General features: G+C 62.1%; 1 protein-coding gene across 3 annotated transcripts; it reads right to left on the bottom strand.

The window, feature by feature from the left end:
- Positions 1 to 65: 65 nt before the first annotated feature.
- GRIN2C (glutamate ionotropic receptor NMDA type subunit 2C) lies at positions 66 to 16173 on the bottom strand. 3 transcript variants are annotated; one of them, XM_088028150.1, is made up of 13 exons: positions 16111 to 16173; positions 10937 to 11350; positions 8318 to 8916; positions 7866 to 7980; positions 6715 to 6926; positions 6393 to 6558; positions 5899 to 6052; positions 4427 to 4552; positions 3928 to 4199; positions 3416 to 3576; positions 2697 to 2884; positions 1557 to 1789; positions 66 to 1145 (listed from the first exon to the last, which is right to left on the bottom strand). In XM_088028150.1, exons 1-13 carry the CDS (start codon positions 16171 to 16173, stop codon positions 66 to 68), a joined length of 3783 nt encoding a protein of 1260 aa, XP_087884276.1. The 3 variants fall into 3 exon arrangements, with proteins under 3 accessions (XP_087884276.1, XP_087884277.1, XP_027968583.1); XM_088028151.1 differs by having other exon boundaries at positions 3928 to 4157; XM_028112782.1 differs by lacking the exon at positions 16111 to 16173 and having other exon boundaries at positions 66 to 524; positions 606 to 1145; positions 3928 to 4157; positions 10937 to 11335.
- Positions 16174 to 16292: the final 119 nt, after the last annotated feature.

Genomic DNA, 16292 nt, shown 5'->3' with positions numbered 1-16292 from the left:
CCCCACCAGCCCTGACAGTGCCAGGCAGAGAATCCAGCTGACCATGAACCAGAGTCTCTGACCCCTCACACTTCTGACTCCAAGCTGGAGATCCGCCTCCAGGTACAAGGTCCAGGGAAGCCGTGTGTCCCACAGGCCACCCTGCTGACCTCTTCCAGCCCCGCACTGTCCCTGTAGCCTGTGCTCAGCCCCAGGGTCCTGCCCCTGTGCCCTGGAGGCCCCCAGGCCCCAGTGAGCCAGGGGCCGTGGCTGGCACAGGGGGGTAGAGGGGGGCAGATAGCCCCCCAGCAAAGCGGCAAGTGGGCGTGGGCGTGCAGGCAGGCGGGCTGTCTGTGCGGCCAGGCGGGGACCCTCGCCCACACGCCCTCCTGGCAGGCCTCCCAGTAGGACGGCAGCCGCATCAACGGCGCCTGCGCCGAGCGCCCGCAGGCCGGGCGGCCACACCCCGCGGGCAGCGACCTGGGCCGGGCGAAGGCCTCGGCCACAGAGCTGGGCAGGGAAGCGTGGCGCGGGCTTGGGCCCCGGGCCCAGGCCGCGTGCAGCAGGGCCTCCCGCCGAGCCAGCTGCTCCGGCCCGAGTAGCGGCAGGTCCTCCGGCTCCGGGGGCTCTGGGAAGAGCGGGAGGAAGGGGCGCCCCGACCGGTCGGCTCGAGGGAAGGAGCTGTAGTGGCAGCGCTCGGACGACAGGGGGCGCTCTGGGAGCGCGCGCCGCTCGGAGGCCCGGAGGTGCCACCCGCCGCGCCCGGCCCGCACCTGCCGCCCCGCCTCCCGAGCGGACCAGCCCGACACTCGGGAGACGTCGGGCAGCGACGGCCTGGGCGTCGGGGGGCGGCCCGGGGGCTGCGGGGCCCTGCGCCCCGGTGCGGCGCGGCCCCCGCCTGGCGGTCCCCAGCCCGTGGGGCTGGGCTCGGGGGACGGGCCGGGGCAGGCGGGCGGCGGGGGCGCGCGGCGGCCGCTGCCCCAGCTCTCGATGGTGCGCGCGGCGCGGTCCAGGGAGCTGCTCACGCCCGCGGTGGTCACCATGTCGCGTGCGGCCTGCAGCATCTTGAGCACGTTGGCCTGGGCCGAGCCGGCGGTCAGGTCCGGGCTGGGCGGCCGCACGGGGCTGGCCAGGCTCTGCACCCCGCTGAAGCAGCTGTAGATGCCCTGGGCAGCCGGGAGGAGACAGCCATGAGCCGCCAGCTCGTCTCAGGGACCGCCCACCTCCCGGTCCAAGCACCAACCCAGGCGTCCCCAGCTCCTAGGAAGCAACTAGCATTTGTTAAGCGCCTCCTTAACCGAGAGCGCAATTCCCCGGGCGGAGTCTGAGGCCCAAGAGGTTCTCTTCCTAAAGGCACACAGCTTGTCAATAGCAGTGAGGGTTTGGACCCGGCTCAGCCTGGCTCAGAGATACTGCCCCGCCTGCTGCAGAAGGGCTCTGCTTCTCATCATCTGCTGTGTGATGCGGGCAGACCCTCAGTTTTTACATCTGTGAATGGGGCCATGGCCAGCTCTGACTTAATCTGGGTTGGTGCCCCTAAAGCTGGGGCCTGCCTGGGGTGGGGTGGTCCCACTCACCCTGCTGAAGGCCAGCAGGAAGTCCAGCCGAGACGTGTTGGGCACGGAGTGGCGCAGTTTCCAGTAGACCAGGTGCTCCCAGGCAAAGACCAGCAGGGCCAGCCCCATGGCCACGAGCAGCATGTAGAAGACACCAGCCATGTTGTCGATGTCCAGCTTGCTGCTCATCACCTCGTTCTTCTCATTCTGGCAGATCCCTGAGAGCCACACCGTCTCCAGCTTCTGTGTCTCCCCTGGCAAGGGTTGGGACGGGGTTGGGGGGACGACTGGCTCAGGAAAGACCCTCCCAATGCTCACCCAAACCTGGAGCAAGGAGGGGTCTGGAGCCAGGGTGCCACCCCCTTGCAGGACCACAGAGGGATCTAGCCCAGCGGGGGCAGGATTGGGGGGCAGGGGGTGTCAATGAGCAGGAAGAAAGGAAAGCAGAGTGGGGGACTGGGGTAGGCGAGGCCAGCCTTTGACGTGCCCACACCCCACATGCCCAGGAGAAGCTTGCTGGCTGGGTTGATGTTATCATTCACATCGGGGCCAAACTTATGGGGCATCTCCATGCCGGGCACGGAGCTGGGCACACAGAGACAAAAGGCCTAGGCCCCCGAGGACACCACAGCACCTTCATTGCTATCATTCTCATTCTGTGGTACTGATGGAAAATCACAGTTTTATCTTACTGCGCTGAAGCCTCTGGGTTTGGGAGCAGGTTCAGCTGGACTGCTTACACATGTGAGCCGCTGGTACCAAGGCAAGCCTGGGGCCCTGGCTCTGGGACTGGGCAGGCCCTTGGCACTACCCTAGGTGATCTCAAGATGGAAGTGGTTGGGACAGGGGTCTAGAGAAAAAAGAGAGGATCTGAGCCTCCCCCCAAGCCCCACCGTGTGGCCTGAGCTTCCTCCTGTCTTCCTGCCCTTCAGGGACTCCCGTGTAGTCCTGGCAAGCTCACCTCTTCCCCAGGTCTTCATGCTGTCCCTCCAAATACCCCCACCCATGGGCCCAGCTCTCACTCCCAGAGACCTCGTCCTGCCCATGGGCCCTGGGACTCAGAGAACAGTAATAGAGATGCTGACCAGCCATCAGGCAGCTGTCCCCACCTCAGCTTCCATGGCCCGCCCTGGGCCTCCAGCCCCCAGCAGCAGCACCCACCGTCCCCCAGGAACTGCAGGAGTGCCAAGTCTATGGCCCGCTTCCAGTGGGAGTCCTTCTGCATGGCGATGCCATAGCCAGTGGTGGCAAAGACCTTGCCAGAGCCAATGGTGACCAGCTTGCAGCCCTCGTCCTTGCCTGCCATGTAGTTGAGGACAGCAGCATCATAGATGAAGGCGTCCAGCTTCCTGGGGACAGGCCAGGGGTCATGTGAGGTGGGGACACCAAATCTGGGGCCTGACAGGGATCTGGGCCATATGAGCCTGCTGAGCACTGACCAGGAAGGAGGGGTGGGCAGAGCCTTCTCTGGTTCTCCTGGGTCCCGGATACAGAGAAGAGCCCTTTGTAGCTCGGGGACCCCACCTACCCTCCTCTCAGAGAGACCAGGGAACTCTCCACCCCCAGAGGACGCACCCTCTCTGCCCAGCCCCTCCATGCCCCTAGGACCCTAAGAAGGTCACAACCACCACCTCAGGCCAAGGCAGAACCCTGGTCAAGACCTCAGCGGCATCTCTGGACCATACGGTGGGCATCTAGTTTTGCTTGAAAGTTTACTCTGTCCCAAGACTTCCTTACCCCCTTCCCCAGGAGTCCTACAGGACATCCCAGGCTCAATGTCCCCACCTTGCATCTCTCAGGAAGGGCCAGAGGTGAGGCTGGTCATCAGGGAGACATGTGGGTAGAGAAGTCAGAGGGTAGGTGCAGAGCTGAGGACCCACCCCATCTTGAGGCTGGTGAGCGCATCTTCCACTGAGCGCTGGTTGAACTTGACCATGTGGGTGTGCATGTCTCGGTAGTTGCTGCGGATGTTGCGCTCTGTGCTGCCATTGGGCACTGTGCCAAAGCGGAAGGGTGGGTACTGATCTTGAGGTCGCTGAAACTGTGGGCAGAGGACAGGCGCCATTCATCACCCTCCGTCCAGCCTTGCAGGCACCAACACTCCCTGAGCCCGTTCCCTGGGCCCAGGGCACAGGAGCCCGAGAGACTGTCCAGGCCACTCCTGTGTTTTGCAAATGGTGACATTGAAGCCAGGTCAGGAAGAGACTTCTCCAAGGCCACTCAGTCGGTGGACCTGAGCCCTCCGCCCCCTCACCCCAGGTCCCAGCCTCTCCTCACCAGGCTCCCCAGCTCCTTCCTGCTCCCTGCTCCATTCCAAATTCCCCTCCTGGGTCCCACAGGCCTGCCCTTGCTCTTGGCACCCCCTGCCCTCTGCTGGCTGCGGCCCCAGGACCTTCTTATCACTGAGGCCAGACACAGTGTCGATGTACTGCTCCTGGATCATGAAGGCGGCCAGGTTAGCGGTGTAGCTGGCGAGGAAGATGACAGCAAAGAAGGCCCAGACTAGGACCATGATCTTGCTGGTGGTGCCTCGGGGGTTCTCAATGGGCACCGAGTTGTTGAAGACCAGCGCCCACAGCAGCCACACAGACTTGCCGATGGTGAAGGATGGGCCCCCAGACTCTGGGAGTGAGAGGGTGGGCACAGAGGGGACCCAGTTCTTCACTCTGTCCTGGGTGGGGCCCCATCCCCAGCCATCCCCACTCCAGGGCAAGCCAGCCCACCTTGTTTCTCTCTCTCCCTCTCATGTATCTGATTGGCCCCTGCTGGTTGTCCTCAAGCCAGAGACCTCCCCCAGGATCCAGCCTTCTCTGCGGGGTCCCTGTGGCCCTGAGCCCCACCCCACCCCCACTCCCCATGCTCCCTCCTCCCAGGCCCAGCTGAGAGCTTACTCTTGCCACTGGTGAGGTTCTGGTTGTAGCTGACAGGGCTGAAGTACTCAAACATGAAGACCGTGATGGCCACCACAGTGAGACACATGACAAACATCATCACCCACACCGAAGGGCTGTAGGGCTCTGGGAACAGAGGGAGGCAGCTCAGAAGCCTCACTACCGTCCCTCCCACCCACAGCCCAGAGTACTGGGTGCAGGCAGGGGCATCCACTTGGTCAGGGTGGGGCCCATCAGGCCGGAGGACTGAGCCAAGGGGTCTCTGACTCTCAGAGCAGCAGAGCCCCAGGAGAGAACCCCCACCCCCGCCCCCCAGGGAGGTCAGGCTCTCCAGCATTCTCGGTTGCCCTGCCCCCTCTGCCCTGGGACAAGATCCCACCACCCCACCCCAGGAAACTTCCCTTTGGCTGCACATCTCCCCTGGATCCCTGTCGCACCCGCAACTTTCTTTCACAGAGAGAGATTTTACACCCTTTGTGCTCTCCCCTCAGTGCCCCATCCCCAGCCTGCAAGGCCTGCAACCTACGCCATCTCCCATCCTCCCCCTCCTCCTCCTGGCCTGGCCAGATTCCACAAAGCCACGGCAGCTTGCCCAAGGCATTTTCTCCTTCCCTCTCCTCCCTCCCCTGCCAGCACTGCGAACCACACTCCTGTTCTGCCTGGAATCAGGGTCTCTGAGATCAAGTCTCACTCTTGATCGTACTGACAGGGCCCGGGAGCCCCAGGAGCTGGGGAGACCAACTAAGCTGCTCTGACCAGTCTGCCCAATGGTTTCAGTCTCCCTGAGCAAGGAGGCATCACCGCAGGAAGCACAGGTCCCCTGATGCAATGCCCGTCCTGCAGGGAGGGGGTCTGTTGCCTTCTACGCGTGGCTGAGGAACCCTGCTCAGAGAGGTTTGGTGACTTGCTCAAGGCCACACAGCAGGAAGAGGATTCTCTCCTCTGCTCCTGGCTGAGGCTGGCCTGTCCTCATGGCTCTCTGTAAACCTCACACTGCAAGTCCCACTGACCTCCTGACAGGGCGCTTGGTGACACCCAGGACTATGGCCATATCCCCAGCAGCTAGTGTGTGTGAGGCTTGGCGCAAAGGGGCGGCCCCACAAACACTGAATTCCCATCAGGTCACAAGCTAGCGTCACGTCCCACTCTCTGGGTCAGCTCCTCCAACTCCCTGGGAAGCTTCCCCCCTAGCGGGTCCTAGCCCACCAGGCACCTCCTAAAGTCAGCCTGCCTTCCCAGCTTTCCTGCCCCCACATGGCCCCTCCACCCTCCTCACCCAACACTCGGGCTCAGAATGGAACCCGGGCTTCACCTCTTCTCTCTCCGTCCTACTCTGCTGCAGCTCAGGCCTCCGGCCAACCTCCAAGGCCCCTGCGGCTGCCGGGCTGGCCCTCTGAGGCCCACCGCAAACTCCCTGTTTCCGAGCATGCTCCTCAGACCCTGGAGCCCTCCCTGCCCACCCCGAGCCGCACCCAGGAAGGCCGATGGGGAGACGGTGCCGTTGCTGCGTGCCACCATCACGCTGATGCCCGTCTCCACGAAGGGCACAGAGAAGTCCACAATCTCGGAGCGCTCCTCGTTGATGGTGAGGGAGCCGATGGCCATGTCTGCCCGCTTGTAGTAGACCTGGGGCCACGGGGGCCAGGCCTGGGTTGGAGGAGGCATCCCACCGGCTGGAGCACCCACCCCAGCCGCTCCCCGGCCACCCTTCTGGCACCCCCCGGCCTGAGTCGGCTGTTCCTTTCTGGGGTCCTTAGAGCTCCATTGTAGTCCTGACCAGCCCAGGGAGCATTACTGGTGACAGCCCATCTTCCCTGACGGCTGGAAGAGCCTCAGGAGCTGGGCCCAGGCCCCGCCCTGACTGACCCCAGCACAGGAACATCGAGGGGTGGTGGGCAATGTGTGGGGCCTGGGGTGGCCAGCGGGCAGGGGGATGGGCTCAGGTGGACCTTGGGGGCAGGCCTACCTCCCCAATCATGCCGTTCCACACGCCCCGAACCCTCTTGCCATGCTTGCCATTGGTCACCAGGTACAGGTCATAGGAGAACTTGACCACCTTGGCCAGCTTCTTGAGGATGTCAATGCAGAAGCCCTTACAGCAAAGCTTGGTGTAGGGGGCTGTGTCACCGCTGCTGCCACCAAGAGACCACCAGAAGTCAGAGCCGGCAGCTTCTCCCCGTTTAGCAGGTGGCCCCCACCCCCCCACCACCCAAGCACAAGCCACACCCGCCTGCCATTGAGTGGCAGCACACAGCTCACACGGGGCCTCCCCATGTGTTCTCGCGGACCTGAAGGTGTGGTTGTTCTGCCTGCGGCAAGGCACGGTGTTGGGCACACAGCCGCCCGTGCCAGGGTCGGGGCTCTCCACGATGACAAAGGGCCGCTCTTCGAGCGTGGCCACTGTCACGTGCCGACTGTCCATAACAGGCTGGAGAGACGCACCATAGCGAGGCCACACCGGGTACTTCATGTGGAGGACGCCGTGGTCCCAGCGCCCCACCTGCAGAGGGTGACCAGCTTCAGCCAGGGACCTCCAGCCCAAGTACCCCAACCTTTGGTTGGGGCCTCCAGTGGGGCCTGCCAGGCCCAAGAATCCCCCTCCCTAACCTAGGGACACCTGGGGCAGGAACATTTGGGGAGCTGGAGAGTCGGGGCAAGGGGCTGGGCATGGACCAGAAGGGAGGGCTCCCTGCAGCCCCCTCCCAGCCTCTGGTCCCTGCACTTTACTGATCTAGCCTCCAAACTGCTGCTGGCCCACCGCATCGACCTCGAGCCCAGACCTGAGCCTGTCTCACCACACTCCCCACCCCACCCCCACCCCGACCTCAGTATAAAGTTCTTCACCCAGTACTCAAGGCCTTCCCCACTCAGGTCCACCTTACCCCTCCTCACCCCACTCTTCCTCCTCAGCCTCCACACCCCAAACACATCACTTAAAAATGCCTCAAACCCTCTGCCCCTCTGTCTAAACCAGGCTAGTATCCCTTCCTGATGGGCTCCTACCTCCACAGTGCAGCCCAAATGTCCCAACTTCTGTGAATCCTTCCCCAGTTCCCTCCTTTGAAGACAGAACTGATTTCCTGCCCTTCTCTGTGTCCCCATAATGCTTTGCACGTATCTCTCCTCAAACACTGACCTCCCCAAATTCTATATGTTTACATGTCCGTCTGGCCAGCATAGCTGTGGGTGAGTCCCCCAGGAGCAGGACTCTGTGAGGAATGTTTGACAAGTTCTATCGTGGTGGGAGGCTAGGGTGTCATGGGAGCCCTGAGCCGAGGTGCCTCACCCACCCTGGTGCAGTGCAGATGCTTCAGCTGAGACCTGAAGGATGAGGGGCTGGATGAAGGACAGAAGGGACCCTCTGCTCAGCTGTGGGACAAGAGGGGCTGGGGACAAAATGAGAGGATACAGAGGAACCCTGGGCTCACCCCCTTCTCACCATCTCCCAGAGGCGGTGACGGTTGAGGGCGATCACAACCATGGTGGGCTGGACCAGGTACCCACCAGGGCTGAAGGAGAAGTCTCGGCCCTCCCAGGTGACATTCAGTAGGTGCCTGCGGTGGGGGAGAGAAACCAGGGTGTCCCCCAGCCCTGCCCAGGACCAGAGGCCCCCACCCCCACCTTCTACCTCACCCCCATCACCACCACTAGGTAGCCCTGACTGTGCCCTTATTGTTCTCCTTCCCTGTATTGACACACCCCCTCCACAATCCTCAACACACCTTCACACCTGCTTTTTTTTTCAGTTGAGGAGCCCAAGCTCAGAGAGGTGAGGTAACTTGGCCCCAGGCACACAGCTGGTGGGAGGTGTGGCCAGCGAGCCCAAGCTCACTGCAGCCCAGGTCCGTTAAAGCGCCCTGCCCCCCTCCCATGCCCTGGGCAGGAGCCCACCTGTAGAAGGCCTCCCGGGCAGGGCTGGCAGGCCTGGGGTGGCCACGGCAGTCCCCAGCCGGGGAGGGCAGGGCACCATGCTGCCGCTGGTAGCCGTGGGCGCCCAGGGCCAGGATGGCCACGCCGTCGCGGACCTTCTGGCGGAGGCTGAGGCGCCAGCTCTCGGTGACGACGCTGATGAGGCCCACGGGGAAGGTGGCGGGGGGCGCGTCGGTGCTGCCCAGCGCCAGGCTGGGCACCAGCCACACGTGTCCGGGCCCCACCAGACCGGCCTGCGCCGCCTCGGCGAAGAGCACCTCGGCCTCCTCGCGCGAGCAGTAGGCCACCAGCACCGGGGCGTCGACCTGGCGCAGCAGGCGCTGGATGTGCGCGCGCTGCCCGCCGGGGCCCAGCTCCAGCGTGAGCACGTCCAGCAGCCGCCAGCTCAGGTAGCTGGCGTCGGCGACGGCGCGCACCCCGTCCAGGAAGAGCGCGTGCCCCGGGTGCAGGCTGGTGATCACGGCGAACGCGCTCCAGTCGTACTCCTCCAGCACCTTGAACAGCACCTGCAGCTGCTGCTCCAGGGACACGCCCAGCTGCAGGAAGGCGGAGCCCGGCTCCTGGGGGCGGGGCGGGGGCGGGGCCTGAGTCGGGGCGGGGCCAGCGCGCCCCGCCCCAACTTCTGCTCCCTCCCGCAGTCCCCTGACGAAGATGCCGCCCGCCCCGCGAGCCACTGTGCCGCAACACCTGCCTCCCGCCCCGACGTGGTTCCTAACCCCTGCTGCCCATTGGAATCACCTGGAGGGCTTTTAAAACTACTCAAGCGGACGAGCAACGCCGGATCAAAAACTAGCCGCATCAGCTGCCCCCGCGGAGCTTGCTGGAAATGCACATTCTCAGGCGCATCGCACACCTCTTGGATCAGAACCTGAGGATGGCGCCCATGAATCTGTATTTTAACAAGCTCTTCAGGTAATTCTTGAGCCCCCCAGTTTGGGAAGCGCTGCCTCAGACCAACTGACTCAGAATCTCAGAGATGGGACCCTGGGCGTCTGTATTTTTCTAAAGCCCTGTTAAGGTAGAGAACCACCATGCTGAGGGTTACTGTCGGGCCCAAAGATAACAGGGAAAACAGCATCCTCCACGGAGCCCTGGCAAGGAGAAATTTCCTCCTCTCCACCGCCTCCACATCCCAAATGCGGAGGGCACCGCCTGCTGGCGCCTGGGCTAGCACAATCCCCTCCTAACTGTGGGCTCCCTGCTGCCCCTGCAGGCCCCCAAGATTTCACCACACTGCGACTGTCCCAGTCTTTTTTAAAAACGAATCCGGGACAACCCTAAAGGACAAGTAACCCAGTTCCTTCAACAAACAAATTGCAAGAAAAAGAGAGATGGAGCAGGATCCTAGAGATTGAGGCTCAGAACCTACAGCAGCCAATCACTATGTGGAAACCTGATTTGTTTCTTGATCAAGCAAACACATTTAAAAATATGCATTTATGATGTTTATGAAACAATGGGGAAATTTGAATACTGCCTGGATATTTGATGATGTTAAGGAATTGTGTTTTTTAGATGTGATAATGGATGGTGGTTTTGTTTTGAAGCCCTTATCTATTAGAGATATATAGAGCAGTATTTCTGGATGGGACAATAGGTCTTTGCCTCAAAATGACACAGAAGAGGGGGAAGTGGGTGGATGTAAGGATGGGGCGGTGTTGGCTGGGGGTGGATGGTTCATGGGGTCATTGTACTCTTCTACTTCTACGTATGCTCAAATTTCTCCACAATAAAAAATAATCATAAAAGAAAGGCAAACCAGATCGGTCTCTCCCCTCAACACTTTCTTGTGCCCCCCAATTACTTAGGATAAAACCCAAATATCTTCCTATGCGCTCAGGATCTCACCTTCCTCTCCAGCCTTCTCTCAAGAACTCCTGGCTCCTTCCACCTGGCTGCCTTCACACCACCTGATGCCTCTGGCTGGAATACTGTCCCCGCTCCCCCCACCCCGCCACACACACAACTTGCCAACTCTCCCTCATCCTCCAGATCTTCGATATGATTTCTTAAGAGACCTTCTCTGACCAACACCCTATCCAAATGGGGGCCTTCTTAGACCCTCCTGGCATCCTGTGTTTTTCCTTCAGAACGCTTGTCCCAGCTGAGACTGCAGACAAATGTGTGTTTAGAACTTTCTCACCACAGGATGCAAACTCTGTGAGGGCATGCCACCCCCATGCCTGGGACAGTGACCTGCCACTGGATGGTCTCCCGGCAGGTTAACTGCATCAGGTTCTCCGCCCAGCCTGGCCCTCTGCCGCTGGGTCTGGAGCTTGACCGAAGAAGGCCAGAGAAACAGAGAGAAGGTGGACCAGGGTTGCCCACCAAAGCCAGAGGTGAGCTTGCCACCCACACCCCCTCATCCAGACACAATGTGAAAGCAGCCCAGAAAGTTTATCTTCTAGAACATGGGAACATCCTTCCCACAGCCTTCTCCCCACCTCGCCCATGTTGCACGCTCAGCCCCTACCTCCCTGCTGGTCCCACCCAATCCCAGCTGCCCAGAACCTAAGTCTGTCCCTGGGCCAGCCTGGCTCCCAGCCCGACGGATGAGAGGACATGAGTTTGGACAGGCACCTTGGGGGTGAGGACCACAGCAGAGCCCCCACTGATGCTGAGAATAGGCACGTGGGTCTGGGAGGAGATGAAGTCCAGGATCTGGGCCACGGCCTCGGTGCCCACGTTGTCCTCAAAGACAATGCCATGGATACGGGCCGCACCTAGGAGCCCGCAGATCTGGGTGAGGAGGCTGCTGGGATTGGTGTTGTTGACCCCCACGGTGAGCGGCTGGATTTCCAGAGGCAGGTCCATGAAGCTCTGGGAGGTGAGACGGGTACGAACTTGGGCCTGTGGTGGCCCCAAGCTGCCAAACACCACGGCCACCGTCACAGCTTGCTCACCCTGCCCCAGGCCCAGCCCTGCCCAGGCGCCGAGGAGTGAGGTGAGCAGCAGGGCCGGCCCCAGGGCGCCACCCATGTCCACCGGAGGGTCCTGCAGAGAGATCAGGATAGGTACAGGGAGGGAGACAGAAGCACAAAGAGAAAAGCTGAGCAACACCCAGAGTCAGAGACACACATCCCGTGGGAAAGAAAAGAGGGAAAAAATCTCCCTCCACAAAGAAGGGCAGAGAGGGAGAGACAGCCAGACAGAGATAAAGAGAAAGAGACAGGTTAGCTGAGCGTCGCCAGGGCAGCCTGGAGGGGCAGGGGCTAGAAGAATGTGAGTCCCCATAGGTGCTCATTCCTTCCATTCTGCTGTTGAACAGCATGCTTGGCTGGAAAGGCCAGACCTTTGGAAACGCATCTGTCTGGGTTCTGCCCCGGTAGAAAGGGACGCTGAAAATGCTAGTATGGTGTCAAAGTCCATAGTTTTGAGTCAGACAGACCTGAGTTCAAGTCCCAGCTCTGCCACTTAGCAGCCGTGTGATCCTGGGGGAGTCACTTAGGTTTTCTTGCGATAATCACAGAAACTACCTCGCAGCAGCAAGGAGGTTGCCCACTGCTATCAGCACCCTCATCTTACGGGTGACAGTCCCACATCCAGGGGACGGAGAGGAGCTTCTGTGACACTCTCTGCCCTGCCTCCATATTCTCCATCCTAAACTGAGCCTAACATCCCCGAGGGCCCTGCTATGTGTGGCCCTGCCTGGCACAGAGCCCCCCCCTCCTGGGCACCAGACGTCCCCACCCTTCCCCTCTGGCCTCAACTAGTAGCAACCATTCCACAGGAGTGTGACACCACCAACTTGGCCAGGGCTCAGGGTCTCCTGAAACCCTGGGGTGTCTTCCACATGAGCTGCTTCCCCAGGCCATCATCGGTGTGCAAGATTTTTCTGACCTAACCCAAGGGCGTGATGTGCGTCCCTGCTAAATAAACATCATTGCTTTGGATCAGAACCAAGAGCCAAGCCAGTGAGTGGTGCCCACTGAGGCAGCGCTCCCTCCCAGCTGCCATCGGCCACTGCTATGCCACCTTCTCCATCTTCATCACATCCCCAGCAAAACTTCTGAACGGGGGAGAGCCAAAGGGTGACCAGGGTGAACCCGGTTTAATTTAGGCTGAGAAGATAGCATTTTTGGCAGGGCCACAGGACTGCAGCTACCACCAATCAGGGACCTCAAGTGACACCTGCAAAGGGCACTGCTGTGCTTGCTCCTCCCTTTCCCAGGCCTTTCTGTGCCCATCTCTGCCCACAGCCCAGGCCCGGTAGGTTCCCTGCCCCCCTGGGCAGCCCCAAGCCTCCCCCATCTCTGCCTCGCAGCGCTGAGCTCCATGTCTGTGCTGCCCAGAACAGCGACCCCTGGTCACAGGTGACTGTGGGCACCGGAAACTGAGGTCCGCGGTCAGTGTCAAACACAGGCTGGATATGGAAGACTGAGTGGTGTGAGAAAAAGAATGTAAACTATCTCAGGGATATTCTTTATATTGATGACACGTTGAAGTAATACTCTCCATACACTGAGTTAAACAAAATAAACCGCTAGAACTAATTTCACCTGTTTCCTTTTACTTTTTCTAATGTTGCCACAGAAAATTTACAATGACACCTGCAGCACTCCTGTTGCTTCTTTAGGACAACATGACTCTAGATGTAGGACCCAGGCCCTCCCCCAACCCCAGGGGGGCACTACCCCCAGAGACTCCCTCGATGGGAAGGTGTCCTCTGGGATTGGGGTAGAGAAGGACAGGCAGTTGAGGCAGGTGGTGCCTCTCACCCGGAGTGATCACAGAATACCTCTGGAGGGAGGGGTCCCATCAGGGAAGTCTCTCTGTGCTTCCAATAGCCAAGGGCAGATTCAAAGAGATTCAGATCCCAGAGTCTTATCACCACATGACCTCCAGCCTCCCCCACAAGGCAGGAGGGTCATACCCCCAGCCCTGGCCCCCCAACCTCTCCACCTCCCATCCACCTCACTCTCCCCGCACCCATTGATCTGAAATGTTCTGGGCGCTGCACCCCTCCTCACACGACACAGCTGCTCCCTGGTGCCCACAGATGAAGTCCAGGCACCTTGGTCCCATGACTAGGGACCTACCACACACCTGACACCAACCCATTGTCTCCCCTCCACAGAGCCCACACTCCTGCCAGTCTGTTAGCCAGACAGCCCCTCACTGTTCTCATCTCCGGGTCTCTGCTCAGTTGTCCCCTTGGGCTGGAATGCCCTCTTCCCACAGCTTCTCTCTTGTCTACACAACAAAATTCCAGAATTTTCAGAGCCCAACCTAAATCCCTCTCCCACTGGGCACCTGCCCTATTTCCCCCAGGCTCTGGACACGTGCAGTGAGAAGATATAGGGTCTGGGTGGGGCTGTAGGCCACCTCCTTCCTCCTGGCGTACCTCCCTCCCTCCCTCCCTGGGGTTGGGAAGCTCCCCGCTGGGCCACTGCACTGATTGGCAGGTATTTGCCCACTCAATGATGCCCCTGCCACATACCTGACTTTCTCTTAGGAACCGCACTCTCTCACGGTCTCCCACCTTTCACTAACGGGCTAAGTTAGTGAACACTGGGACCCCATAAAGGCCCAGGGGACCGTCGCAATGGTCAATTCTCTGAAACCTTCGGCATCACCTTGAGCTCCCTGAGCACCTGCATGTGTTTATGGCTCTTGCCGCCGCCGCCGCCGAGCCCCCTCCCCCATTCCCAGGCAAGCTTCCCCCACACGGATGTGCGCACATGCACACTCACACCCCAGACCCTGGTGGCTACCCCCTCTCCCAGGCCAGGAGCTTTGCCCCAGGAAGGGGCCCCAGCCACCAGCTGCGCTGCTTCGGGGGAGCAGAGGGACCCGAGCTGCTCTTGCCGTATCCACTGCCCTTTGGTAAGCGGCCTCTACTTTGTCGTCGGGTTTCCTTCCTTCCTTGACTTCTGCTGAGCTAAAATCCGAACCCAGGCGTCAGGGGAGAAGACCGCCCCTGCATCTCACTTGCACTGGCGCGGGCACCAAAGTCTCCCTCCACGATGAACTCTCCCCCTCCCCGCTGATTCCGTCCCGGGCCCCCCCCCGGGGGGCGCCCCGCCCCCTCCCCTTGGCAGGAATCTCTTACATTCGGGCTGTGAAGTTCGGGGTATTTTTAGGCCGGCGATAAATAATTCATAGGGAACGTGGCATCAGGCTCCCCCCGCGGGAGGACGGGGCGCGAGCGACGAGAGCCACCGTCACCCGCGTCTCAAGGACACTCGCGATGCGGCGGCGGCGGCGGCGGCGGCGACTCCGGGCTCCGGGACCCGTGCCACGCCTCCTGGCGGCCAGACTGGGCACCACGTCCGCGCCCCCCGCCGCGCTGCTACAGCCCACCCTCTCCCCGCAGGCGTCCCCGGTTCCTAGGCCCCCCACCCCCACTCCCCGCAAACCCCGCAGGTTGCGGGGTGGGAGGGGAGAGCTCGCCTGGCAGGCCGGACTGTGGGCGGGATACCAGGACTTGGGGCGAACCCAGAAATCTGGTTTCCAATCTACCGGGTCCCCTTCAAGCTCCTATCCAAATTCTTAGTACGACGGAGTTAAGGAGCAGACTTGAAACCGACTGGCGCAGCCAGAAACTAGACGGGCTGCAAGATAGAAGCACATGAGCCTTCCTCGATTTCCCTGTGGCCCTGGGTCGGAGACCGAGCGAGGGCGGTACCACCACGGGAGGGCTGGGGGACCGAGCCAGAAGTCCCGCCCGGTGAGCAGGGCTGGGAACCAGGGTGGTGCCAGTGTCAAGAACCCGGCTGCGATCCCCGCTTCGCTCACCCAGCAGGACCTTCCTTTGGGTCGTGGGGCGCACCCTTGGGAATTTTCTGGCTGCTTGATGCCTTGCCTTCACAAGTCCCTGGCCCTGCCCTCCTAGACCTGGGCACGAAACGCCTTCCGCAGCAGGAGGCTCCGGGCTTCCCTTCCCCGCCGTCGGGGATCCTTGTCGAAGCCCCGGGAGACCTGAGCAACCCGCTGGTGCGACAGCCAGGGCCCAGCGCTCCGGGGCTCACGGTTCCCCCATGGTCCTCTTCGTCCAGCCTTCCTTTTGCGCCTTTGCGCCCTCGGAGACCGGGGTCCCCACCACCCCGGGAAGCCCGCGCTGATTCCCTGAGGTCAGAGGAGGGAGCGTTACGCGGGGCAGAGGAGCGGAAGAAGGAGAGCTGGGGGTGGGGGATGGGATAAGGATCTGGGGGACTCGCAGCGTGTGAAGGGGCGGGGGTGTCAAGGGAGAGGCGCGCAGAAGGTGCTCGGCAGACCTCCGGGAGGCGGGGGTCCGAGCTCCCGGAGCCACCGACAGCCCCCTTTCGTCCTCTCTGCCCAGGCGCTCTCCAGCCCCCTTCGCGCAGTGGCGGCCCCCGCTCCTGGCCCAGCTCCCCGCCCCAGCGGCTTCCAGCAGCAACAGTTGCGGGGGCCGGCGGCCCAGACTCCCGCGTCCCCGCACCGCCCCCTCCCCCGCGGCGCCGGACGCCCAGCGAAGGAGGAGCTGGAGGGCTCGGCGACCGGGGAGACGAACGTCTCGGGCGCTTCACCCGCGTCCTTCCCTCGCGTCCGCCGCGCGCCTGTCACCTCGGCCTCCCTGTCTCGCCTCCCCTCCGCCCGCCCGGGTCCGAACCCCAGGCCTGGTCCCCGAGGGTCCCGGGTCCCCAGCCGCCCCCTCCTCGGGCTCCCCGGGCCGGCCAGACTGTCCCCGGGAGTCCCGCGTCCGTCTCCGCCGTCCTTGCCCGCGCGGCGCCCGAGCCCAGCCCCAAGTTGGCGGCGAAGTTGGCGTCCCCGGCTCGCCACCCGCCACTCACCGGGGGGAAGGGGCGCTGCACCCGCGCCGAGAGCCCGCGCCGGCCGCCTCCCGCACGCTGCATGTCCCGGAGCCTCGGCCCCGCGCGCTGGCGCGCTCCGTCCTAGCACGGCGGGCACCGGAGCCCGGGCAACGCGGGGCCCGTGTCGGTCGGTGGCGCGGCCTGGCGGGCTGAGCTGGCCG

Source organism: Eumetopias jubatus, unplaced genomic scaffold (assembly GCF_037043125.1).
Source record: "Eumetopias jubatus isolate StellerSeaLion01/CBP00866 unplaced genomic scaffold, mEumJub1_p1.0 scaffold_10, whole genome shotgun sequence".
Taxonomy (NCBI): domain Eukaryota; kingdom Metazoa; phylum Chordata; class Mammalia; order Carnivora; family Otariidae; genus Eumetopias; species Eumetopias jubatus.
Note: the sequence above shows the minus strand (reverse complement) of the source record. Positions and strands in the feature narration are given on the sequence as shown.